The sequence below is a fragment of the Exophiala oligosperma genome (genome assembly GCF_000835515.1).
Source record: "Exophiala oligosperma strain CBS 72588 unplaced genomic scaffold supercont1.4, whole genome shotgun sequence".
Taxonomy (NCBI): domain Eukaryota; kingdom Fungi; phylum Ascomycota; class Eurotiomycetes; order Chaetothyriales; family Herpotrichiellaceae; genus Exophiala; species Exophiala oligosperma.
In genome coordinates this window covers 2,242,860-2,267,954 of record NW_015622821.1, presented here as the reverse complement: position 1 = coordinate 2,267,954, position 25,095 = coordinate 2,242,860, and the positions used below count along the sequence as shown (strand labels likewise).

At 51.3% G+C, this 25,095-nt stretch overlaps 8 protein-coding genes across 8 annotated transcripts; 4 read left to right on the top strand and 4 right to left on the bottom strand.

The window, feature by feature from the left end:
- Positions 1–1,467: 1,467 nt before the first annotated feature.
- Positions 1,468–4,521, bottom strand: PV06_04914 (uncharacterized protein). The gene is made up of 3 exons (XM_016405864.1): positions 3,882–4,521; positions 2,209–3,828; positions 1,468–2,156 (listed from the first exon to the last, which is right to left on the bottom strand). Exons 1-3 carry the CDS (start codon positions 4,134–4,136, stop codon positions 1,863–1,865), a joined length of 2,169 nt encoding a protein of 722 aa, XP_016264070.1. The 5' UTR covers positions 4,137–4,521; the 3' UTR covers positions 1,468–1,862.
- Positions 4,522–5,140: 619 nt separating this feature from the next.
- Positions 5,141–6,648, top strand: PV06_04913 (uncharacterized protein). The gene is made up of 2 exons (XM_016405863.1): positions 5,141–5,232; positions 5,300–6,648. Exons 1-2 carry the CDS (start codon positions 5,191–5,193, stop codon positions 6,047–6,049), a joined length of 792 nt encoding a protein of 263 aa, XP_016264069.1. The 5' UTR covers positions 5,141–5,190; the 3' UTR covers positions 6,050–6,648.
- PV06_04912 (haloacid dehalogenase, type II) lies at positions 6,028–6,852 on the bottom strand. The gene is made up of 2 exons (XM_016405862.1): positions 6,678–6,852; positions 6,028–6,617 (listed from the first exon to the last, which is right to left on the bottom strand). Exons 1-2 carry the CDS (start codon positions 6,838–6,840, stop codon positions 6,070–6,072), a joined length of 711 nt encoding a protein of 236 aa, XP_016264068.1. The 5' UTR covers positions 6,841–6,852; the 3' UTR covers positions 6,028–6,069.
- A 737-nt stretch (positions 6,853–7,589) lies between these two features.
- On the top strand, positions 7,590–8,345 carry PV06_04911 (uncharacterized protein; the record flags this gene model as incomplete). Its single annotated transcript, XM_016405861.1, has 1 exon — positions 7,590–8,345. The coding sequence occupies one exon, from the start codon at positions 7,590–7,592 to the stop codon at positions 8,343–8,345; it is 756 nt and encodes a 251-aa protein (XP_016264067.1).
- A 427-nt stretch (positions 8,346–8,772) lies between these two features.
- Positions 8,773–9,884, top strand: PV06_04910 (uncharacterized protein; the record flags this gene model as incomplete). The annotated part of the gene is made up of 1 exon (XM_016405860.1): positions 8,773–9,884. One exon carries the CDS (start codon positions 8,773–8,775, stop codon positions 9,601–9,603), a length of 831 nt encoding a protein of 276 aa, XP_016264066.1. The 3' UTR covers positions 9,604–9,884.
- Positions 9,885–9,965: 81 nt separating this feature from the next.
- PV06_04909 (uncharacterized protein) lies at positions 9,966–12,737 on the bottom strand. The gene is made up of 2 exons (XM_016405859.1): positions 12,360–12,737; positions 9,966–12,314 (listed from the first exon to the last, which is right to left on the bottom strand). Exons 1-2 carry the CDS (start codon positions 12,560–12,562, stop codon positions 10,214–10,216), a joined length of 2,304 nt encoding a protein of 767 aa, XP_016264065.1. The 5' UTR covers positions 12,563–12,737; the 3' UTR covers positions 9,966–10,213.
- Positions 12,738–18,460: 5,723 nt separating this feature from the next.
- PV06_04908 (uncharacterized protein) lies at positions 18,461–20,880 on the top strand (the record flags this gene model as incomplete). Its single annotated transcript, XM_016405858.1, has 2 exons — positions 18,461–20,495; positions 20,598–20,880. The coding sequence occupies 2 exons, from the start codon at positions 18,461–18,463 to the stop codon at positions 20,639–20,641; spliced, it is 2,079 nt and encodes a 692-aa protein (XP_016264064.1). The 3' UTR covers positions 20,642–20,880.
- PV06_04907 (uncharacterized protein) lies at positions 20,870–23,922 on the bottom strand. Its single transcript, XM_016405857.1, has 2 exons — positions 22,949–23,922; positions 20,870–22,895 (listed from the first exon to the last, which is right to left on the bottom strand). Exons 1-2 carry the CDS (start codon positions 23,655–23,657, stop codon positions 21,094–21,096), a joined length of 2,511 nt encoding a protein of 836 aa, XP_016264063.1. The 5' UTR covers positions 23,658–23,922; the 3' UTR covers positions 20,870–21,093.
- Between the last annotated feature and the right edge of the window lie 1,173 nt (positions 23,923–25,095).

Genomic DNA, 25,095 nt, shown 5'->3' with positions numbered 1-25,095 from the left:
CCATACTCTTTCTTTATTGTTTCTTCAGGGTTCCATGATGGTCACAACTGTAACGGGGCAATGTTTTATCCTCATTTCCACGCTTCGCTTGTTTGGACGAAACCTGTTCGCCGCACTTCGGCTTGAGGGAATGACGAACACTGTCAGTAAGGGTGATGACACGAAACAACAGCCAGGTCGAGAGCACGCTTACGCAGTTGAAGTACTCGGTGACGGCCATGATGTTGCCCTTCCAGCAAATGTCGCGCGTGTCTATATGGTAATACAAGTAGTATCTTGCCATTCTCGTCGTAGACAGATTTGAGTCGTGATGGAACTACCAAGGCACTCTTTTACTTCTGGGACTTGGGTACAAATTGAAACTTTTCTGGGCTCCCTCGATTACGTGCTGGAAGTGCCGTTTTCTAGACCACTTTGCCGGCCGAACTGCTGCCTGGGATAAGTAGCTTCCAATTAGCTAATGATATAAAGCCTCTGGCACGGCATTGGTCTTTGTCATTGCACGCCTTTCCGGAGATGCGCCTTCTGGCTTTGGGATGGTTGCATGAGAAGGAGGGTCGGGTTTCTCGAGAGGGCCTGCCAAAACAACCCGACTGGAGAGGGCTATCCTTGTTCTGGAGTAAGCCGAAGCAAAGCTGAGTTGCACTGGGTACAACCAATCGCCGAAATGCCGGACGAATTGCCCGCACAAAGTGGTCGGTGATGTGGGAGGTGCATAACTAGTTCCCTATTCCTGCGTCGAAGATGAAACAGGTATGTGAAGCTTCGACTTGTGGCTTAACATTGAACCGGATCGTCCACGGGCAGACCGTCCTCGGGTCGGCCCAGAGTCGATTTGTCGATCGCAATCCGAGATCGCGGCACTGGCCGTGCGTCTGCATCGTGGCCGAACTCGTGTTTGCCTTCTCTCGGACGATGCAAGAAGTCTGAGGTATGGCAGAGAGCCTCATTCAGGTATTGATGAGTGGACGCAGCAAGGCGCTTGAGCCCCTGTTTATTCCGTAACAACCGCACGATCATGGCTCACTGCTATCTATCCCAATGAGATTACGAGGTCCACCGGATCAGAACCAACGATGTCGGGCGGGCGCATTGTCAGGGTAAGGCAACAACCACAGGAAGCCCCGGAAATGGGGCTCCGCGCGCGATGAAACACCATATCGACATGGGCATAAAGGTCAGGGTTGTGGACAGAACTCCGGAGGGTGGTTCAGTAGCAGTATTACCCTTGAAGCCAGCCGATAAGAACAGACGGCAAAGAGAACAAAGCCCGACACTCAAGGAGTGCGCTTCTACTTGACCACCCTACGGGGGACGCGAAATTGTGTTGTTCTTGCAGATAAGATTCTGGACGTTCGAGACCCGGCAAGGACTTTGATGCCTCTGGAGATCACCACTTGGTCAAAGGATGGGCAAAGCACAATCATCGAGGAGAACGGCTATAATTTTTGAAAAGTTTTTGAATGACAGGAGATGACCAAAACATTGTCAAGGTCTTTGTAAAGGGAAGATCGATCAAGACTTCAAACCAATAAGAAATGGTCGATATTCAAGAAAACTGCAGTCAAACCCGCCAGCCACTTTGTGCCTGCCTTCAAAGGCCGTTTGTTTTGATGTGGTGGTAATCATTTCAATGGTGTCGAAGTGATTTCGAAACGCATTCGCTGTCACAAACAAAAATGGTGCCATACATGGAATGCTGAATGGCGTCTTGAAGCCATAGAACGAGCACATGTATCCAATTTAGTGCCTGCTTAGGCTGTGAGGATATCGCTGCAGTCATACATGAAAGCCAGCTGGCTGTTCCATCCGAGTCACGGTCAAGAATAGTCGCCATCTATCTTGAAACCATCAGGTTTCCCCTACCAGGAACTCACACCGCTTGCTCGAACAAATTGTTCCTGTCGATCCTTCAGACTTGCCCAATGCACCAACTCTTCCTCTTCGATCTCCTCTGGCGTTCGCAGCAGGTTTCCAGTGGTGTTGTCAGCCACACCTCGGTATCGCGACGGACCCAGTCTTTCGAGTTTGGAGAGGATCTCAAGAAAGTCGTGGAGATAACTGTTGACGCTTTCGGAGTCTAATGTCGGCATTGAGCTCATGCGAGCACGCTTCGTTTCGAGCAAGGTGGAAGCGACCGTCCGGATCTTATTGCACTGGACCTGATGTTAGTAAAAACGGGGCTAAAGCTCGATTTTCGGGACTTACAAAGCTCATGCCATTTGGCTCCATATTGACTTGGTTGATGCTCTTGAGGAGTAAAGCCATATCTCTTACAATATCTTCCCGTTCAACTGCCATCATTTGTTCGCCGGCATCCATCAAGTTGTCGCTGGGTGTTCTTCCAGCGACTTGGCGGTAACCGTGCTCCATTCCGGTCATGACTACACCGGCAGTTGGCGAGGAACTGGCAATAGACTTGTCAGACGGAAAGCTGATCTTGTCACGGTCGACGATTTCGTAGAGATTCCAGAACCGCTCGACCAGATACGATCTTGACGAGAGCTGGGTAGCGTAAATGTTGGCTTTCTGAATCTCAAACTGAATTACTCGTTTCGTTGGTGGAGCCGAAAATGACCCTCGGGCACTTGCAGTCTCGAGTGAAGGATCGGTCTCGACACCCTCACGGTCGTTGAATAATTGGGAATAGGCAGATATGTCGGCCTGAGTAGGGGGCCACTCTCCAAAGCCATTGGATGGGTTCAGTTGCAACTCCTTCGGTGCATCTCGGGTCGCTTCCTTGACGGTCTGAAGAGCACGTCGAATAATCTGGCGTTGCCGATCCCAGTCATAAACAGTATTCGCCCCAAAGGCCATTTCTAGTGCAGCCAGAAAGTGGAAAGCTCTGAAGACCTTAACATTCAGATTGAAGCCAATCATTTCTGACACAACACCTCTAGGTTGGGGGAATATTTGGGCTTCCGTGATGTATTCATCGTCTACCTCGATTGGAAGTGGAGGCAGCATCTCTGCATGAGAAACCGGTGGGATGAGCAGGTCGCCTTCGGCTTCATCCAGCTGGCGGGCTGACATGGCACCCACGAAGAGTAGCCAGAAGAGTCGACGTCCAGATTCCTGATAAACATAGTCCACGATTTGAGGTCTCTGTGCATCGGCAGGTGGGTACGAGCCGCCAGGAGTGGCTGGTGGCCGGTAGAATTCAGGACGATGAAACCCGAGCTCCCGTGTGACGAGAGTGCACTCTCCCAGATACAGGCGCAAGCGTGGTAGATCAAGAACGTAACCCGCCGCAAGTCCGGTCAAATAGCTTGCAATCGCATCATAAAGACCCATTGGCCGGTCCATGTAGCCCAACCCCCGGGCCTCGACGAAAACCTGGTGGCATCGATCAATAAGAGCGCCAGCGTTTGGAAACTGCGACCTCGCTGCTTCTGCGGTGAATAATTGGCGTGGTCTGCGTGGAAATGACGCCACCAGGCATTCTACCATAGCAGCGATGAGAGCCAGGAAGGTATGGTTGGTTCGATCTTCTCGGGCCTCGAAAGATCTCCGGAAGGTCGGTTCGTGTGGGAGAGGTATCAGAGGATGTATGTAGAGAAAGTAGTCATCGATGAGGACCTTCAATGTAGGAAGATCGCATATCGATTCAGCCGCGAGAAGACTGGGTGCAGAGAGTGCCGCTAGACTGTAGGCCGCATCATGAGTAGGAGAGCCTCTTGAACCCTCGTAAATTCCTCCCTCAAGTTTTTGTCTCTTGATGGCTTCCGCATGCCTGTTGGGTGGTCCACGGCGACGACTGGGACGGTCAAAGGTGCAGGGAATGTCAAGGGCAGCGCATGATTTGCATGGAGGTCCAGACTCGTCGCACTGGATTGAATCGTGAGCAGTTGAAGTTGAACTCATGGGAAATGCGTTCATACCTTGACTTTTCGCACACTACAGCTATCGCAAGCCTTCCGCAGACGGACTTTTGGCTCTGACGACTTGCCTCCGGATCTCGGAGGTTCTTGACCTAACTGCTCGTGGTCTGCGCGGTCCACGGGTAAAGCGACCTCGAATTGGTTGGAAAAGTGTGTCTGTAGTTGGTAGGCAGTAGGGTCTTCATATTTGTACGCGTTGTTGGGGTCCTGGCCCTGCGAGGGTGCATACGCCCCCGTGGGCGAGATCGACGACATGACAGAGCTTTTCTATCTCAATGACTTCGTCTGCGACAACCGAAACGGACGGGTGAACATCGGCACATGCCTATGAAGTGGGAGACGCAGGTGGTAAATATCGGGGAAAACGAGAAAAGGCGGAGGTGGAGAGAAAGAGGCGGGCAAGCCGAGTCGGTGTCGAGTCAAGTCGCGTGAAAAGTCTAGTGGCTGGTGTTTTTCAATATCTGAAGGTACCGCGCCCTCACCTTTCAGACTCTGTGAAACCAGTAGGAGATCAAAAGAGTGAATGTCGTTCACAAACACATACGGGATATTAATTCACAATCTGAGATTGTCTTGAGAGGCGACAGATTGCAGTGGAAAAAAAGGCGCAGGCGGCAAAATACAGGTGTCGCTATTCAGCAGATACAGCCAGCAACACACCACTAACAATTAACTAGGTAGAAAGAATTCAACCGCCTTCGCTTAGACGGCGACTTTTACTACCCTGATTTACTCCGTAGAACTGGTCTGACCACTTGGAGCTAGGTTGATTCCTATGCAGCTACCCAAACAAGCCACAAGATGATGCACGTTTAGGAGTCACAAGCTACAACACAAGGTGTATAGGCCTTGTCAAGTGCTGTGGGAGTAGTATCCAAGAGTGCGGCTTGGGTGCTGTCTTCGATCTGTGCAGCCAGAAATATTTCCGAAACCTCCATAATCAAGCAATCATAGAAGAGTAGCTCAATGAAAGGTCCCGGGGTAAGTTGGCAACTAATGATTATTCCTCTATCCTCTGCTTTCCCCTCCAGCAATCATTTGAACCACCCAAGGGCAGCGGCATTGGCAGAGTGAATACAGAGGAAATTCAGTTTTGTAGAGAAAAGAAGGAAAAAGTGGTAAGAAATTGCAGCGAGGCTGAATAATGAATCGGTGTGGCCTCGGCAGACCTTCCCACCTCTCATGCAAGGCTGCGTCACAAGGCATTGTGGTCGTTGTAGAGGCTTGAGTGCAGCCTGCATTGTACAATCCCAACCGCCATGACTTCCTACGCATGATCTAACGGACAACAGGGCGCTCTTGTGTAAAGATGATCGCCTGGCTGGATGCTACCTGGTTATACCCCTTCAAGGTGGGATTGATTCAAGATATCCATATCGAGAAACTGGCCTGTTAGACTTACCACAAGTTCTCCGTAGGGCATTTACTATTTCCTCAGACATCCTTACCTCTACCCGCTCTTCAAGGCTCGACTGGTTCCTATCATACTACTTTCTGCATTCATCTATGTCAACCTCTTCGTTTGGACTTTCTTGCCACAGGTGGCGTTCCTGGCCATCTTTCACGGCCCAGGCGCATGGCTGAACGCCACCTTCCTGGTGCTAGGAGAGGGCTCTGCGATTGTCGCTTTGCTCTTTGAGGCTTTTTTCGTCGATGAAACACTTGTTGACATCTTCGATGCTGTACTTATTGACCAAGGGCTGGAGGATCTTGTCAGTGAAGCTCGACTCCTCCACCAGGATGGCCAAAACTCGGTGCAGATGCTCGGAAACCCCACCACCTCATCGATCTACAGCCCCTTTAGCCTTCGCCAGATCCTCGAATTCGTTATTCTCCTCCCTCTCAATTTCATACCATTTGTCGGTGTGCCTCTCTTCTTGTTCCTCACCGGCTATAGAGCTGGCCCTTTCCACCACTGGAGGTATTTCAAACTGCTGGGACTGTCCAAAAAAGATCGTACGGACTATGTAAGAAAGAGGCAGTTAAAGTACACTTGGTTTGGAACTGTTGCACTAGCTCTTCAGCTGATCCCTGTTCTGAGCATGTTTTTTCTGCTCACTTCGGCAGCGGGGAGTGCTTTGTGGGCAGCGAAAATGGAAAAGGCTCGCAGAGGTCGAGAAGCCATCGCCTCGCCACACGGGGCAGAGTATCACGACGACCCAGCGTAGCCAATCAAGATATTATAATGCTATGCCATGCTTTTGGCATGTTTCTCGACCGCATCAGCAACCTCTTCCAAACTCTTCACAATTACTGTTGGCCCGATTCCAAGCCTATCCTGCCAGCCGTTTCCTGCTCGATCAACCCACGCTGCTTGCATACCTACTGTTCGAGATCCAGTAACATCGAACGGGTTGCCAGAGACGAGCCACATCTTGTCCATCTCGTTCTTTTTGCCCATCTTTTCAGCAAGGTGGAAATAGGCCTCTGGGGCTGGTTTATATTTTTTCACGTCGTCAATCGAGATGATACCCTTGAAGATCGAAGAATTAAGATCCTCGGAACCGTGGACTGAGTTTGTTACCATTGCATTGGTCCCATTAGAGAACACGACGCATTCCACATTGGAGTTATCCTTGAGCCGCTTCAAGGCTGGATTGACGTCTGGAAAGGTGGACAAGGAGTCATAGGCCAGCATCAATTTATCTAGAGCTGGGTCCTCGAGCCGAAGACCATGTTCAGCCAAGGCATGAAGCAGCGAGTTGCGAGTCACCTTGGAGAAGTCGTCATACTTGTCTTCATACAAAGTCAGCGATCAGATATCCTCATGATTATATTGTTTCAAGTTTGACTTACTCATGCTGTTCAACCTCCAAGTATATTCAAGCTGGTATTTCCTCCATACCGTAGCAATGGACGTAGCCTTTTCTTGCCCAAAGTGTGACGACAGCTCTTTTGCAATGCTTTCGGCTGACAGCAGCGTGCCGTAGAGGTCGAAAGCCACAATGATTTTGCCCATGGCTGTCCTTTTCTGTATCGACCTGTTCAAGAATTGATGCCCTTTCAACCGGATACAGACCGCCCAACATATACTCCGGACAAGTCTGGGTGAATATGAGACCCCCGGCCAAGTTTCGGGAAGACCTGCGGCGGGGAAGTATGCGACTCCAAATAGGTCTACGATGTTACGCCGAAATTGCTACAAGATTACGAGCGTGACAAAAGCAGCATTGCTTTTTGTGAAGCTTGCCCCAGGAGATACAGGTCTACACCCCTTACGACTGGCTGTCGTCAAGCGTACTCGTTATCTGCTACTTGATCTGGAAAGATGCATATACAGATAGAGATTAGAGCCTCGATGGACAACATGCCTCAGCCCTCGACAGTGGATCCTCAGACACCGAGATGATTCCGTCATCAGAACAATTCACACAAGTCCACTCACATCTTTGTCAAAACGATTCTCCGTTGGCTGGCGTGGCGAGCTCCGGAACAGAACACCCATACTACTCAGGTCGTCTCCCCGTAAACCTCAGCCTCGCGACTTCTGATGCAGCCTTGCTACCACCACGCTGGACATCAAGACTACACGTGACGTAGATGTTGACGTTGGAGAAATCTAGGGTGTCGTTTACAATCATTTCAAGGAAGGTCTTGCAGAGCAACCAGGTGGTAGGTACATTGTGTTTGAAAGTTGATATCTCCATTTCAAGTGCTTCATGTACCAACCTTGTCAGAGGGTTCACTCATATAGTAATCACGCCTTCAATGATCCAAGCAGACAACGCCAATTTCGACACGTTCAGAGACTGTCTCTTCTCGGCGGTGGTGGAAAAATCAATAGGAAGTTCCCGCAAAACGACGACCAAGCGACAACCAGTTGGAAAGAAGACGGCCACCACTCCTTCACAGACCCCTGCAGAAGCTGACCCGTCCGAACTCGCCGAGTTCTCAGACTACCTGGCCGGTGAAATATTCATCAACCTGCCAGAGGAGCTGCAGAGGTTGTCCTATCGTGCTCTTCAAGAGAGCCCGGACCTGGCGGAGAAATGGTCACTTCCCCTGACGCTCTCCGTGTACGAGGAGGTATCGAGCCACATCCCCGGAGACGTCACCGACAGCCTGACGGCGTATGGGCTCGTTGAACCACCGAGGTCTGACCTCCAGTCTTTTCTCGCTCCTGTGATGGCAGCCTACGTCGGCGCTGTGACGACCCCACCTCCGAAATGGGTCGACACGAGGACGGACGCTTGTGAGATTTGCGAGAGGGACTGGGTGCCGATGACCTACCACCATCTCATCCCGAAGCAGGTACACGCAAAGGTGTTGAAGAGAGGTTGGCACGACGAGCACCGGCTGAACAGCGTCGCCTGGCTTTGTCGTGCTTGCCACAGTTTCGTCCACAGGATGGCCTCCAACGAGGGACTGGCAAAGGATTGGTACACTGTCGACAAGATCTGCGAGAGGGAGGATGTCCAGAAATGGGCTCAGTGGGTCGGAAAGGTTCGATGGAAGAAGTCTTGATTCTCACGATTCTCTCAAGTCCCCGGGTGTGCAAGATGCGGTGCCCGTCACTGCAGGCGTTCCATGTCCAGGCTTCAGACTCGTTTGACCGACGACCAACCCTGGCGATCTGTCTGCCATATGCACATCCCTGACAAGTCAACCTCGCAGACACTCACTTCCTCGTTTGGTGTCTGTTCTCGGTCGATCCTATGTTTGGGAAACCTTTGGACAGCCTCACTGTCTCATACAAACACCTGGTTTGTTCCCAATCGACCATGGTTTCCTCATGGCGCTCGAACGGCCTGAACCAACACGACACAATCTGACTTTCCCTTCTCAAAATGACACAATCCTCTTTCTAACTTTCACGATACCATAACTCAACGTACCAAGCCAATGCACCAGACTTCGACTCTGATTGAAGGGGAACTGGAAAAGACAAAAAATGCCACCCTCGACTACCCGACACATCATCCGCACCCGTGACGCTGCGCTGAGTGACACCCTCTGCGAATACATCCGGGGGTACAATACCACCCCCACCACCCACACTCCCCCGGCACTACGAACCCACCGTGCCAGGAGGGCTTATGAACTGGCGGTGTCTCTTTTTCTGGATGAAAGCGACGGGGACCGAGTCCTGTCCGACGCTCGTCGAACCGACTTTGACGGCGAGTTGATTGCGCGCCTAGACGCCGCCTCGGACGATTCGATGCGGTGGGCGTTTAGTGACGAGCAACGAGATCGATGTCGTCTGTTGAAGGATGTCGTCACGGGCTCGACCGAACAGTGCGCCTTGATTTGGATCCACCACCTGGAAAGGTTGAACGTGGTGGATGCCAGGATTCAGGAGATGGTAATCATGAATGCAGATATCGAAAATGACTCCATGAGGAGAAGGATTGGTTTTATCCTTCGACGAAGTGACGACGAGGAAGAGGAGATCGACCAAGAAGAAAACCGAGACGGTCCCGGGGAGATGGCAGGCGATGAGAACAACCACAACTACAATAGTACTGTTGATCACGATCACGATCACGAGGGTGACAACGATTTCAACAACCACATCGATACCATCATGGATGACGACGACTGTATCCTGTTTGGCAAGTACATTGGCGAAGAGGGGGCAGAGAAGCGATGGGTCTGTCTCCTCTGCGACCACCATCCTGGAACGGCGTACAAGGGGTCGTTTGTGAGACATTTGGCCAGAAAACATGGCGTCATTAATGTCAGAAAGTCGTTGAGACATTTGCCCCACAAAGCTATGGCATGATATGAGAGAAGATGGATCTCATCGTGAATGAAAAAAAGACCCGAGACGTTACGGGTATTATCATTTGAGAACAAGAGTCGCGCAGCTGATGGAACGGAAAAAGGACAACAAAAAGAGAATCACTACACACGAATCCTCCCATCCATGTATGGTTGGTTATCTTTCTTTTTTTGGGATTGCGCCATGTCATCAGGTACTACAATCCCGCCTCCCCCCAAAGAACATAGATGTCCGATACTACTTTGGTGTGGTACCTACCTTATACTTGTGTTAACGGCGACACTACACAGCTCGAGCACATGCTCACCCCGGAAAGGGCCGCGATAGATTTGACACAGCAAAAATTTAGAAACACTTTCACTCATAGATCTACCTATGGCCACTGTTAAACAACACCCTTCGAGGAATCATTTGTTCATACACTTTGTAAGCATTTGGTTCTACTCGTGTTGTTACCATTCTTCGTTGCCCGAGATGTCCAGCACCACCTTTCTCATTGCTAGGGTATCATCATGGGAGAATACATATGCGCCTTGGAAAACCCTCCCCCATAACCCCACATAATGCATCACTCGCTGATTTGAAAACACTTGGTTCACTTGCGCCAACCTCATGTGCGTACCAGTTCCCCCCAAAATGCTGCGTCATTCTTGTTGTTGTCGCCGGCGACATTGAACACACCACTTGTACCCTCGATCGCAGAGATTTGGCCGCCCAAAGCCTTGGCGTCACCATAATACCTGAAGCGATACATACCAGACCGTGTACCTGGCTCGATCTCCCATTCCAGGGTCACTTCACTGGTCCCCAAGGCAGTACTGAGTCTTTTCCACTTGTACGCGAGATACCAGTCTCGATCGGAGCGCACCTGAACCCATTTGCCGTTGTCCGAGTCGAATCTCTCCACCGCAGCAAATGTGCCTTCTAGCCGGAAATTATTGCGCGGATTGGCTCCCACGAAGGTTGCGCTGACTATCGAACCAGGTGTATGTTGCTTTGCTGGATCAGGGGAGGAAAGAGTGGCTCCAAACCGACGGAGAAGGCCTGAATTGTCAACAATCACCGGCGTGATGAATGACAGAGAGACATTGACATTAATAGGTGGGCTGGGACCTGCTGGCAAGCGGCGAAGGTGTGATGTCTCGTCCTGAGAACCGAGATACGGGAGGTAGGTAAGAGTTAGGTTGATGTAGGCTTCAAGCGTGTGCGGGCCGTAAAGCGTGCTAGCACCCTCATACCGTTGAACACTGTACTCTTCTTCAGTTGCGATGTAATGTGCATAAGTATTGGCGGGACCACCAATTACAACTTGAGGATCATCGATGCCTAGGACTGATGGAGCGGCTTTTGTTAATGCAGTCCGCCAGCGTCGTCCAGACATCGTTGTTGCCTCGCCAGGAGACACAATGACAATGAGTGGGCCTACGCGAAGCAATTGGATGTCGACTATGTTGGGTGTCCAGGGGTACGGGTCATCGGCTGCACCTACATCAAGTAGAATGGGCTTGGGCTTCTGGCATGCGATCTGCTCATCTGTCGGCTCGTGGATGAAGCCCCGTGCCAGCTTCCAAAGAGGGTTCTTGAGTGACGGTGAGCCATCGCTATCATTTGTACCTTGAGAGAAGTCAAAGGCGCCAGGACCGTCCGTCGTACCACCAGCAAAGCCGTAGCCTAGCGCAGCAGAGCATGTCTTCAATCGACGAGACTGGTTGTACGGAGAAGTAAAGGCGAAGGAGGAAAAATTGGCGTAGGTGTGGAAGAATGAGACCGTAGATTCTGGAATTCGTTCTAGATTGGCACTAGCTAGAATGTCTTTCGCAGCCAACATTTGTCGACTTCCGATTTCGAAGCAGGATTTAGTGCCCTGGTCTATGCTTCGAAACATTGGACCACGTCCGTGACAGGGCTGGGTTCGGCCACCACATGTGCTGTCATTAAAAGAACATGATAGACCGGTATCCTCGCAAAATGCGCCAAGAGTGTTTGGGGAGGTATCGCCAACATTTGCTTGCGAGAACCCTGCCACGAATGATGGGTTCATTTCTTGCATGTATTGTTCAAAGAGGTATGCTGCTACTCCCTTGTTATCGCCAGTGATGAGCGTGTTATTCTGATAGAGGGACGTGCCATGCACAGGAAACCAAGACAAGACACCCATTGCTTGACCATCCGATGCTCTCTCGAATTTCAACAGAGTCATGTTCTTGTCAACGTCATCGGTATACCCAGCCCTTTCGTTCTTTGGGTTTTGCAGGTAGGCATAAGGGCTCCGGTTGATGTTGGCATGCTCTAGTCTGATCTGTCCTAAGCTCAAGTGACCTGGCACGAGGTTTCTGTGAGCACGCTCGATGGCCAATACTGAACCCGTGACGATGGCGTTGTAGCTGCTCTTGTCGAATCCTTTGCTCGTTATTTGAGGCAAAAGGTAGTTCAACCAGGCTCCGGGTCCACTATGGCTGTGTGTACCTGTGACAGCCAGGCTGTCCTTGTTGTATACTTCATACTCTGGTCCCAACTTTTTGAGTTCGTTCAGAATGCCGTGGCGAACAGCTGTATCTCCGGACTGTGTATCAAGGACGAGGTAGGCAATTCGAGAGGAGTTGTTCGTCGAGCTCCCGACAATGAAAGCTCTGCAGTAGAGTCGCTGTCGGAGACCAGTTCCCGACTGATCTGTATCCGCATAGCCCATCATGTTGATCTCGACGACCGGTCTAGGGTGATTAGCGATGATTGAGGCATAGTCTTGACTCTCTTACCCCGTGATATCCGCCTTCCCAACGCCCAATAGATATTCCCCCTCTGAAGGCACATACTGTCCTCGTTCAGCTCGAGCGTTGTTTGGTATCAAATGCACAAGGGCAGGATTCCCGAGACAGGCATAAAGCAACAAGATCGTGGCGAGGAGCAGTAGCCAGAAGGTAAAAATCACCGGGCGTGTTGGGTCTTGCGAGGAAGCCATCGCTGTGTGCAACGAGTCGTAGTAAGATGAGAATGCTCTTGTGTATGAGGCATCTATTGACTCCCACTGGGAAATTCCATTCTAAAGTCCCCCTAGCTTACAGGAGAGTAGACAAAATGGTAACACATGCAATCATGGGATGCGCAGGCATCATATCCAAGTCTTGTGAGACAAGTTCGAAACTCTGTATTGACCAGGCACTCGCCTACAGCATGGGTGAAGGAGCATCATTAGAACGCCAAGAGACTAAGATAAGATAACCCAATTCAATGACATCATGGGGTTATTCAATTGAGACGCGTGAGAGAAACGCGTAAAGGGGCGTGACATATTCCGTACGACGTATATAGAACGCCCTGTAGGTACCGATCTAGGTTATGTCATTATTCAATATCATCTTGTCAATATGATCGTGTTTCGCATTACTACCTTCTCAGGACAAAGTATGCTGTAAAGAGAGACACAATACAATATTCACTACCAGAGGCTTTTGGATAGATGTCAGTATGTCTTTGATTGGAGACACTACTGCGAGATCTGTTTTCGATTTTCGAACAATGTGCATATTAGACAGTTCAGGTCCTACCATCATCACAATCGACTAATAGGATCAAGCATATAATCCCTTCTGCCACCACAGACACCTCCTATTTGCAGCATTGTCAACCGTCTGATTTATAAAGGTCAGATTCAAATTCTGAACCGTCGCATGCGGACCATATGACAGAAAAGGGGGAAGCCCAGGTGCGTTTGGATTGCCCTTCATCGCAAAGGTTGTAAAATACTTCTGCATAATGATCGCCAGGGTATCATTCTTAACCAGAGGATTTGGCCCATTGAAGTATGTATAGGGAACGTCATCCCCATGAAGGCTCGGTGGAACAGTGAACATATAATTAAAAACTTTGTTGTTATATGCTCGCGCCAAATAGTTTGTACTGCACGAGAAGAAGGCCTCCGTAACCAATAAATCGTTCCGTCCGGTGGGCGTCGTGTAACCGACAGAACCGTCGAATTTGGGAGGATACAGTACCTCCGAAATGTAATTGACGACAGCATCCGAGATGGTGGGAAAGTAAACACGCAGGTCGGCTTCGAACGCAGTCTCGTTCTGGGCAAATGGATCCATGAATCCAAGGCCGTCCTGCAGATTATGACCGGCCATGACCTCTAGTGTTTTATCGAAACGTCCTTGCAGAAGAAGCTGGCCAGGTAGCGCGGGCGCAAAGATCCCGTCCACGACAGGGTTAAAGGTGAAGGAGCCATAAGGTTTGGAATTCCCAACGAGGTTGTAGTTTGCGAGCTGAAGTTCAGCTGTCGTGAGATTGCGTGCTTCTTCCAGTGTGGTGATCCCTGCAGCGGTCAAAAAGGACTGGTAGATGGATTCTTGTAGCTTCTTGCTGGGCGTCATCTGGAAACCAGGACTCTGCACTATGGCTCGACGGAAAGGTACCTTGCCTCTGGATCCGCCAAATGCAGTGATTTGGTGCATTGTGCTGCCACCGCCGGCCGATTCTCCTATAACAGTGACTTGGTCTGGGTTGCCACCAAACTTGGCAATGTTTTGCTGCACCCATTCAAGGGCGAGACGCTGGTCGAAAAGGCCTGCATTTGCAGTTCCGGTAGAGTTTTCAAATGTTGGTCCGGAGAGAAATCCCTAGCCGGAGATATCAGCATAGGCAGTCAAGGAGCAAGGCACCTGAGCATACAAAACTTCCAAGTCGATAGTTCATAGCAACCCAGATTATGCCGGGTCCGCCTTGGGCCTGACTGGCTCTGATCAGACCTGCTGCAGAAGGACTGTAGAGTGTTTTTGACCCAAGCGTATATCCACCTCCGTGGATCCATACCATTCTGTTCTATCGGTCAACATAGTCGAGCACTTCACAACTATGGTATTCACTTACACCGGCACTCCGGGTCCTTTGCCTGCTGTATCAAAGACAGCTTTTGGTACCATAACATCGAGGAATAAGCAATCCTCGCTGGCGGTAGGTTGGACGGGTGGCGGTAGTGGTAGGGGAGGAACCTGATATCCAGCAGAGATATTGAAAGCGGCAGTGCCATTAGCAATCCAACTTGCAGAATAGACTGTCCAAGCTGGTATAGCCTGAAAACAGGCTACAGCTCTGGAACCATTGTTGAAAACCTTGGGGCCGTTGGTGCTAGGCGCGACGGGCGCAGAGAATCGAAGCTTTCCAACTGGAGGTGCTGCGTATCGGACATTGGAAAAGTTATAGTATTGGCCAGAATCCTGAATATCATAATTAATGAATGGATTCTATATCGCGGTCGCTCGCCGCACTCTACTGACATTGAATGTTGCTTGATGTAGCTCGTACCCGAGATCTACTACGGGGAGACCTGAAGCAGGCGCACAGCTAGCACTGCCAGCAAAAAGCAGGGTAGCCCAGAGAACCGTGCTTCTCATTGTCGGAGGTTCAGAAACGCTCTGGAAGGTGGACGAGGCGATGTCGGACAAGAAAGTGGAAGAGTTGAAGTGGGCACCATACAGGTTATGCTTGCAGACATGCTACATATAACCCGTCTGTGAACTTTGCAAACATGGTGGCAGCGAGGCGGGGTGCAGTAGCTGCACCGGGGAAACTCCATTCATGGTCTCGCTTTCCATGGGTGCCTTGAAAAACAACGAGCTTCCTAAAGTAGCTGATTGTCGACGAGGGAAGCGTCTCGGAAGAATTTTGAGAGGAGTAGGCCGTGGAGTACGGTGCCACGAGACTGGGATGCGGGTCACATTAGAAGCCATGGTATGATTCTACTCAGTCTGCTTCCTGATGAAAAGAACCAACTACCGGCCGACAAGGGTCATCGTCAGAGGGTTTGCCCAGTATCATGTCGCAAAGTACATTGCGGGGACTCCATAGTTGGGGTCTCCGGTTGGTCCGCTCGAGAATGAGGGCGAGTATAGGAACTCGGAGGACGGAAGTGTATGTCTGTCCGGTGGACGTCCGGTGGAACGGGGCTTCATCGCAATGCCAAGATGAAATATTGGCCAGTGTGGCATCGCATCGACGCCGAAAGGATGCCTGTCTTATTTTGCCGGTGGTAATTTGTAAATAGACCCTCAGTCCACCTCAATCTTGGCTTCCTGTGGATACCCCATTTTCATGATCTATATACATTCTCCCACAATCCCCAGATGTCGAACCCGGTCACCCTTGCTCAACCCAAACTGCAGTTTCTGGTCCCCAGACCAAGGGCACTTTGCAGCATACAATCGACATGGCATCGCATTCGATAGATGAAAAAGGCACCGACCATGTGTCCAACGACCAGGTCGAGATCGCCATGAAAGGCATTTCGAACCAGGACCGTATCTCCCGCTTCAGCCCTGCTGAGCAAAAGAGAATCGTCCGGAGAATCGACCTGCGTCTTGCAGTCACGCTGGGCTGCCTCTATTGCATCAGTCTTCTCGATCGGACCAACCTAGGTGCGGCTTCAGTTGCTGGGTATGCATGCACCACCGTGGTCATATCATTGCTGACATTTCTGCAGAATGCAAAAGAGTCTGAACATGAACGAGTCCAACAATGGATATACCATTGTTTCCCTCGTCTTCTTCATCTCCTATACCATCTTTCAGGCTCCTGCAGTGGTATTCATCCGCACCATGGGCCCACGTAATTTTCTCGCATTCATTGTCCTTGCCTGGGGTGCCGTCATGATTGTGAGGCAGAAAACCTATCTGCAAATGGGTAAATATGCTGACCTGAGATAGGGTTTCGGGTTTGTTCCGAGCTGGGAAGTCATGTGCGTCTTGCGAGTCATTCTTGGTGCACTTGAAGCAGGCTGTAAGTTACGGTCCTCTCCTGCTCAATTTGCTGGTTTATTGCCTAAGCTTTTCCTTTGCTGACATGGATCCTTCGACACGATCACAGTTTACCCTGGCTGTGTGTACCTCCTTAGTACGTGGTATCCTCGCTTTGACCTCCAAAAGCGCAATGCCTTGTTCTACCTGATCGGAAGTATGGCCTCAGGTTTTGGTGGCATCCTTGCGTATGGACTCATGCAGCTCGATGGTGTTTCCAATCTCTCTGGCTGGCGCTGGATCTTCATCGTGAGTCCTGTGATGCATGGAAGTGTATTATTTGATTGACTTCTCTCAGATAGAGGGTATTCTGACATGCGCACTCGCAATTGGAGCTTACTTCATCATCGTCGACTTCCCAGAGGAGTCTCCCAAGTCCTGGCACTTTCTCAATGAAGAAGAAGCAGCCTTCGTCGTCGCACGGATTGAGCAAGACCGATCTGACACATACCCGGACAAGTTTTCTGTCGGCAAATACCTCAAGAATGCCTTAGACAGCAAGGTTTGGGCCTTTGCCTGGCTGTATATGTTGACCACCACCAACACGTACGCCATCGCTTACTTCCTGCCCATCATTCTTCGAGACGGCATGGGCTTTTCTGTGGCCGCGGCCCAGTGTCTGACTGCACCCCCGTACGTTGCTGCTGCAATAATCATGTACGTCGAGTCGTACTTCTCAGACAAGTGGCGACTCCGGGGTCCGATCGTGGTTGGAAATGCTCTCATGGGTATGATGTGCATCTTTGTCCCTCTGTTGCATTGACTGAATCTTGTTAGGCATTGTCGGCTTGGGCCTTTTGGGCTACGTCAAAACCGCGGGTGTTCGTTACTTTGGCGTCTTTTTGGCCACCGCTGCATGTGAGTAGTATCAGTGCCAGCCGTCGGACAGTAACAACTAACGTCGAACCTCAGGCAACGCCAACTGTCCAGCTTTGATCACTTATCAAGGGTAGGTCGAGAGTTTCTCCTTCATTTGAGCAGTAAGGCTGCGTGCTGACAAGTCTACTCAGTAACAATATCCGAGGACAATGGAAGCGAGCATTGACATCGGCAACTCTCGTGGGAGGTGGCAGCATTGGTGGTATCATTGGTACGACAGTTTTCCGTGCACAAGACGCCCCAAACTACCGTCCCGGCATCTTGACTTGTTTGATTGCGGACGCGTTGATTGTCCTCATTGTCGCATGGTTGAGCTGGAAATTCAACCGAGCGAACAAGAGAGCGATGAACGGAGGTAAAGTGATTGAAGGATTGGACGGGTTCAGGTACACACTTTGAGGAAACAGGACTCGGGGTATCCAGGGCATTAACGTGAATCAGTCGGTTTGTTGTCAATTGGCTATCACCTGGAGACAACTATAGGGTATCTTGAAATGTACTGGCTTTTTAGATAGCACTCCTACTGCTCGTCATCGCCGGTCTGCAGAGATGTCAGAATAAGCCAGAAGGAAGGAGGGGTCAAAAGTAATGTAGTGGTTTTATTCACTTTTTCGTGTAATGTAAGATAGAAGGGAACTAGGGTCAAGCTGGAGTGGTTCGATGTGCTCTTCCCCGCAGTCTAGGCTCACCTTCGGCTTTCATGCGCCTATAAGGTCAGAAACTTGGCGGCAGCTCCCAAGGCTCTCTAGTTGAAAATAGGCCTCGGTTAGCCTTGGAAATCCGGGCTTTCCCAGCAACTGCCGGCGGCCTCGACTCGCCAACAATGCCTCGCCATCGCCTCCAGTCTATATCCAGCAGCCCATCATGCCCTTTATTCTTCGATTGAACTCCACCGCCTAATGAAGTGTGAATAATTCGAAAATTTCGTGCCTGGTGTATGGATCAGACACAGCGATCCAGCAGACCTGCATGGGCCTGTGATCGATGCCGCAGGCAAAAATTGAGAGTATGTGCCACTTTTGTCGCTGTTGTCACCTTCACGTACTGACCATAGAATCTAGTGTGATGTCGAGAAACCCTGCACTTTATGCGTCAGAGCAGGGGCAAGATGCGAGCCACAATCTTCAACACAGGAGAGTCCTCTCAAGCGCAAGAGGTCCTTTAATCACGAAGCAAGTCGCCGGGCCAGAATGGAAGGCCTATCGAGTATTCCCCTGATTTCACAGCATGGCACGCCACGCATACCATTGCAAGCAAGTTATAGTTCAACTGGTGATCTCGCTCAAACATCTGGCTCCTTCCGCTCTTTCGATGGTAGCCCAGACATGGTGACTCGATCCGACGCAAGCCCCGAGGAAGGACGGCAGTACGGCGCGAACGACTCTACAATGAGTTTTGCGAAAATCATTCTCGGAGAAGACGATGATAGTGATTCCCCGGCCAGCGGTACCATCCCGGGTGACCCTGGACGAGCTACCTTAGATCCTCAGGCTCCTCACCACATTTCGACGCCATTACCCTGTCAAGACTTCTTGCCAGTCGCGGTGGACGCCTACTTCGATAGGTTTCATTGGTACATTATGCTCTTCCACCCATCATCATTTGTCAGTCGTGCACAAAACATCCTTCGGCGTACGACATGGGCGCCAGAGGAGTTATGTGACGTTCTTCTCATCATCATGGTGGCAGTTCTAGGCCTGCGCTGTGTGGAACATGACAAGACTTGGAAAGGACACCAGTTATTGCATGAATATTCGGCAACAGCTGCATCCTTGAGCTCAGAATTGATGTTGCTGATGAGCTCACACTTCTACGAAGTCTTGTTGGAGTCAAAAATTGAAGCATACCAGATTTGCATGTTATTGGGAAACTACCATGTCTACTTTGGCTCGTCAAATTTTGCCTGGAACGTGTCTGGTGTATCTGCGAGAACAGCATATGCGCTGGCTCTTCATTGTGATAAAGCGAAGAGTTCAGGCGGTGAGATCGCCCGTGAGGTCAGCAATCGCTGTTGGAACCATCTGGTTGTGTCTGACCAATTTTCATCGATGATCTTTGGGCGTCCAGCAACGCTAGATCCTGCATTCGCACAGTTCAAGAAGCTGACAGACCTGGACGATACGGAACTCCCTCCTGATACAGCTAGACTTGCGATTTTACAGGAAAGTCATCGGAAAGTGACATTTTTGACCTACCACACTTTGAAGTTTGAGTTGTACCATATCATCCGACATACTTTGGAAAGTTTCAAGGTTCTCCAGCTACAAAGCCCAGTCACTGTGCAGGATTTGAAGACGCTCATTCGGGTCGTGAACAGCACAGAAGTCATGTTAGAGCAATGGCATGAGAATCTCCCTGCCGTTTTTAAACCTTCCCAGTGGGCGGCAGATGATCCATGGAATGTTCTTGAACTTGATCGGTGCAACCCGGAAGAGAAGAATATCAGAAGAAAACTTGGACTGCAGGGGTTTATCCTGCAGCTCCTGTACGATGCGGCCAGTGTATGGGCCCGTCGACCCCTGTTGAAACTTCGAATCTCCATCCCAGCAGAAGAGAGTATCGAAAATATTGCAATCAGTGACGTCCCTGACTCGCTGGGGGCGTCCGTACAGGCGGCCTTACGCATGTCACGAGTTCCCGTAGCTGAGTTCGAGGGTCACCTTGCTCAGTCGTTTGTGCTTATGCACCTCTTCACAGCCGGCAGTATCTTGTGCATTGCACCGACTTGTCAACCATACAGTAAGACAGCAAGCGAGGCCAAGGCTGGAGTACTCAGGATCATTTCCGCCTGCAGAGCCATCAAGGATGAGAGTAAGATCGCCAGGCATACAGATCAAATGCTGACGAGACTGTACAAAAAGACCATGGAGCGCGAGATGGATAATGCTCTACGACTGTCAGACAACGCCACCCCGAAACAACACGTGGCTCACAGGCTTAACGAGAGGCAAGCCCGAGACATTCATCGCCCGGAGCCCCGATCGCAATCGGAACACGCTGCCATACCCAAGGCCATGACTCATGTGGCGATGGAAACATCAGGTCTGGCCACAGACCATGGCGGCATCCTGGCGGCCTCGGACTATCACGCCCGAAATCCAGATGAAGCTTCTCTTGGAGAGCCGATAGTGTCATACCTTCATTTTGAATCACTTCGAAACAACGATCGGACAGAAACTCACGTCGACGAGGACTTTGACGAAGCTTTTGGGGCTTTTGAAGAAAGTAAGTCTGCCACAAGGCCCACGCTCCCAGGGGCATAACTGCGCATCTCTCGAACTTGTCCAGACATCTTGACCTGATACTGACTGCGATGACGCCTTCCAGTGTTCAATCTTGACTTTGCCGAGTTCCCGCTCAGACCGTATTGATTGAAGACTTTGTCATTATTGAAAGTTAACCGCGACGTACCTCTGCATATTGTCGAGACTCTACACAGCTGCATCACCATGGTAGACCCTGTCGATACGCCAACCCCTTTTCGAGCCATCTTCGAGTTCTACAAGCAGACATAACACAAGATACCCCTAGCATATTTGAAGAGGTGGCCTGCCAAACTCGTAGCTGTAAGCAGGCGATGGGCAGTGAGAGAGTGAGAGATTCCATGCATATACATTATCCTTTATATATGTGCGGAGGTATAACTACCTATTAAAACCAACTTTGCCTCTTTTTATCAGTTTTCCCGCTTGCGAGACCCAGCCAGACAAATGTGTGTAAAAAGCACAAGGTCATAATCAATCATAAATAAAAAGAAAGCTCACGCTCGCTCATATACACAAAATCCAGGGGGTTTGTCAATTCGAAGACGCCAAAACATCGATCAATCCCTGTTCACGACCCTCAAGCTCCTTCTCGGGTTCAACACGACCCCCAGGAAGCTCGGCTCTTGTCCAGCCATCAGGTCCTCCGTACTGCTCGCCGCCGTGGCACTTCCCGCACCTCCCGCCACGTTTCGGTAAGGGTTGTTGCTATTGAGTTGGTTCGCCCTCGCCGAGCGCGCGCCCGTCGTGCTCGCGTCGCCGGAGCGGTCGTCCGCGCTGTTTCGGCTGTCCGACTGGCTCTTGTCCGAGTACTTTTGACTTGCGGCGCCGCCGACACCTGCGCCTGCGCCGATGTAGCGTGGGTCCCCAGACAGATGCTGCCGCTGGGTCATGTCCACGTGGTTCTTGTAGATCCGGAGCTGCTTGCGGTACAGCCAGACACAAAAGCCCAGGTAGGCGGCCAGAACGGCGAACAGGCCCGCGATGACACCGGCGACGATGGCGCCGACGTTTGTGCCTCCACCTCCGCCGCTCGAGGAATTGCTCCCGTCTCCAGACCCCCCTGACCCGCCGCCGCCACTCGCCGGACTGCTCGTCCCGCTCGCGCCCGGGGCCGCGGTGACGCTGTAGGTCAAAGGTTGTCCGGTCGCGAGGGGCCCTTGAGTCGCCGTCTGCGCTGGCTGGGTCACCGTCGCCGCGCCGACTGCGTTTCCGCCCACGACGCTCTGCACGGCCGCAGGGACGGCGTAGCCGTAGCTCCCTTGCAAGGCGGCGGCGTCGTCGCGTTGGCTCTCCTGCCGGTTCAGGTCGTCCTTGGCGTTGAGCGCGACATAGCCGTTCTGCCAGCTCAGACTGCTCGTGTTGAACACGTACACTCCCGGACTGTCGCAGCTCAGGTCTTGCCCGACGTACCCGCCCACCACGACCATCTGCGCGTTCCACACGTTGCATGTGTGTCCCGCCCGGGGGCCCGGCGTGGCCTGGTTCGACGTGTCGACCTTGATCCACGTGAAGGACGGGATGGTCAGGATCCACATGTCGTCGTACTGGATTTGTTCGCCGTAGGGGACGAGGTTCTGGCCTCCGTACATGTGCACCTGCGTCGACGTGCCGTCGGGCGCGGACACGGCGATGGCGCAGGGGTTGACGCGTATCTCGGGGGTAGGCCCGCTGGTGGCCTGCTTGTACCACTGCGACGTGGCGATGTCGTATACGTCGATGACGTTCATCTGGGTGAAGGTCGCGTTGGTCCCGCCGGCCAGACCGATAATGATGCCTTGCTTCGAGTACCCCGGCACGTAGACGAGAACGCCGTCTGCACGCTCTGGGAACCCACTCGTGTCCTGCACGCCGCCCTGGGTGATGTTGCGGTATATGCCCGACGAGCCTGCCGTGCCGGAATTGGAGACGGCGTCGTTGGTGTATCCTGGGAATGTGTACTCGAGGAGGCCTTTGATGTAGACCCGAGCGATTGACTGAGACCAGCCGGGGGTCGTGTAGCCGTCGAGATGGCCGCCAAAGTAGAAGCCCCGGCCGATGTTGGGCACAGAAACTCCTGCCCCTTCGGCGGCGCGTTGGACTGCTTGGTTTGCCGGTTCGGAGTTGTCGCCAGAACTCGTTTTGGGGTCAGATTGTTCGGTCCAAGACGAGGAAGAGATGTCGTAGGACCAGGTGGAGAACGGCACAGGCGATTCTGCTGGAGTGTCTGAGAATTCGCCGCCGTAGAGGTAGAGTGAGTCGTAGGAGTTCCACAGGTAGCCTAGTGAGACGGCCGGAGGACCGCTGGGGATTGGTAGTCCCGATATCGAAGGCGTTCCAATCTGCCATGACTTGGTCAAGTCGATCGCGATCAGATCGTTGTCTGCGTCGGATTGTCAGCATCAGAAAGCCCGTGACGACGGTTGAGCAACTTACTCCATTCATTGCTAGTCTGGTCGGCGGTCGTCGTGGATCTGCCTCCATAGTAGTATAAGGTCCCATTGACGAGAGCACTCTGCCCTGCCCACCTCTTACATACGACCGTGGGACTGTCGTCTCTTTTCACATTCGCATCTGGCAGTGCTCTCTTTCCTTGTCGCAGGTTGTCTCCCCTCAATGACCCATCTCTTCTCGTTCCCACGGGATTCGCATCCGCTTTCAATATCGGTGTCGTGTGGAGGCTCTGCGTAACGAGGATGACCACGAACGCCAAAAATAGTAGTCTCGACAGCGTAGGGATGAAGAAAGGCATTTCTCGTGGTTTGTCTCTGTCGCGCGGGCACGAACTGTCCCGGGTCGAAGCAGGAGGATCTGGCTCGAAGACGTCGATTTTACTCCGGAAACGAACTTGCAGTCTCGGTCGGGTGGTGTTGGTTTGCTTTAGCTTTGTGTCCACAATCGCATCGTCGCCCCCGAGTCCGACCTCGAGAAAGACGGAGTTCCTCCTCTGCACGAGTGACACTTGTTCTAGTTCTTCGGGTGTATTGTCGTCGCACGAGCCGGTGCCTTGGGGCTCTCGCACGAAATTCCGTCGACGGGCTTCATTCGACGAAGAGTGAAACTCAGGCACAAGGGTCGATGTTGTGGAATATCCTGAACCAGAAGATGAATCTTCGCCAGAGGGTCGGATTTCGTATGATGCCATTCGGGTAATACGACACTTGGTACTCCGTAAGTCACTGTATTTTTAATAAGTGGCTGTGCCTCAGCAAGTGAGACAATCCATGCGCGGTGGCGGGTTCGATAACAGCACTAGGGAATTTCCACGACACATTGACACCGCGTATTCGGGGTACGAGAAAGGCAGTATCTATTGTTTGATCATAGAGGTAAGGTTATTGTATTGGACAGAGTACTAGGAGTAGTAATTACTTGTTGTCGAGCGCAGACAAGCATGATCCAACAATGACCTCGTTCCAAAATCAAGGCACGTATTGCAGCTATCCAGGTGGCGCCAGGGGCCCAACAATGACCTCAAAGGGGAACAAGGGTCAAAACAGATCGATACCACTTGTGATTTCTTTGGATATTCCAATGCCCAATGAAGGTGGCCGATTCTTGTGGTCCAAAGATTCGTGAGGCCGGGGATATAGCCACGGTGCGTTTGACGGTGATTCGATGAAGCCGTGAAATCTGCGATGTGCAATGTCCATCATACACAGACTAGGCATGGCAAAGAAGGCGACTTGCACAGAGGCTCAAACACCATGACATCGGAGGCGTTAATGGCGCGTCCTTGGACACGGGCTCAAATGGAGCTTCCCCACCACGCATGGAAGACGGCAAAGGCCCGCGTGGAGAATCGTCCCGGGGCGGTCGATGTCTTTGTGTAAATAAATACCATAATAGGCCCGGAAAGAGGCTAGGGTGACGTTCTCCCTGTGTTTATGAGACTCGTTCGCCGTGGAGAAGGCTTTGCCTCCTATTCTGTGCGATCCCGGCTACATGAGAGTCCTCATGATTTAACAGAGAAAATTGGGCGACAATATCACTCTTATAGCCTCCATACTATAGGGACTAGAGGAATTACCTACATGCTGTAACTTGCATATCACAGTAGAGGTCCCCTTTCTCCCTCAATTAAAAGGTTCAAGTAGTTCCTACCTATATCTTGCATATAGTATCAGGATCAGCAATGGAGGCATACTCTCAACTTGTGATGGGGGACCGATGGATTCCGAATTTGCTGCCTTACAGTGATCGAGGGGTATAGTACCGAGTATACGAGGCATAAATCATTTCGACCTGCATTTTCTAGACGCAATAATAACTAGGGGTTACTACGACGCTGGAGATTAATATAACCACAGCCGAATTTAAGTGAAGTAGGTGCCAACAACATTTCACTAGTTCCAGTGTGACATATCAGCTATTTCAGAGCATGGTGTGACTTTACAGTTAGAATATCGCAGTGTAGGTCTATTGCAGACAGACAGTGGCCGCCCAAGGATCGTGACTTAGAGTCCCTTGTCATTTTCGATTATTGACAGATCACAGTCAAGTAGTCCACAAGGAGCAAGTGCTCGGATTGAAGTCCTCCAAAGCCCGAGGTTTGCTAGGTCAGTGATATAATGCGTCCAATA

What these genes read in the sequence shown, in the direction of transcription:
- PV06_04914 (XM_016405864.1), bottom strand. Translation starts at nt 4,136, where the DNA reads ATGTCGTCGATCTCGCCCACGGGGGCGTATGCACCCTCGCAGGGCCAG. An exon ending in GTAGTGTGCGAAAAGTCAAG is followed by an intron (nt 3,829 to 3,881) that starts GTATGAACGCAT and finishes GATTCAATCCAG; the next exon opens with TGCGACGAGTCTGGACCTCC. An exon ending in AGCCAAATGGCATGAGCTTT is followed by an intron (nt 2,157 to 2,208) that starts GTAAGTCCCGAA and finishes CATCAGGTCCAG; the next exon opens with TGCAATAAGATCCGGACGGT.
- PV06_04913 (XM_016405863.1), top strand. Translation starts at nt 5,191, where the DNA reads ATGATCGCCTGGCTGGATGCTACCTGGTTATACCCCTTCAAG. An exon ending in CCTGGTTATACCCCTTCAAG is followed by an intron (nt 5,233 to 5,299) that starts GTGGGATTGATT and finishes AGTTCTCCGTAG; the next exon opens with GGCATTTACTATTTCCTCAG.
- PV06_04912 (XM_016405862.1), bottom strand. Translation starts at nt 6,840, where the DNA reads ATGGGCAAAATCATTGTGGCTTTCGACCTCTACGGCACGCTGCTGTCA. An exon ending in TTGGAGGTTGAACAGCATGA is followed by an intron (nt 6,618 to 6,677) that starts GTAAGTCAAACT and finishes CTTTGTATGAAG; the next exon opens with ACAAGTATGACGACTTCTCC.
- PV06_04909 (XM_016405859.1), bottom strand. Translation starts at nt 12,562, where the DNA reads ATGGCTTCCTCGCAAGACCCAACACGCCCGGTGATTTTTACCTTCTGG. An exon ending in GGGAAGGCGGATATCACGGG is followed by an intron (nt 12,315 to 12,359) that starts GTAAGAGAGTCA and finishes TAATCACCCTAG; the next exon opens with ACCGGTCGTCGAGATCAACA.
- PV06_04907 (XM_016405857.1), bottom strand. Translation starts at nt 23,657, where the DNA reads ATGGCATCATACGAAATCCGACCCTCTGGCGAAGATTCATCTTCTGGT. An exon ending in CCAGACTAGCAATGAATGGA is followed by an intron (nt 22,896 to 22,948) that starts GTAAGTTGCTCA and finishes AATCCGACGCAG; the next exon opens with ACAACGATCTGATCGCGATC.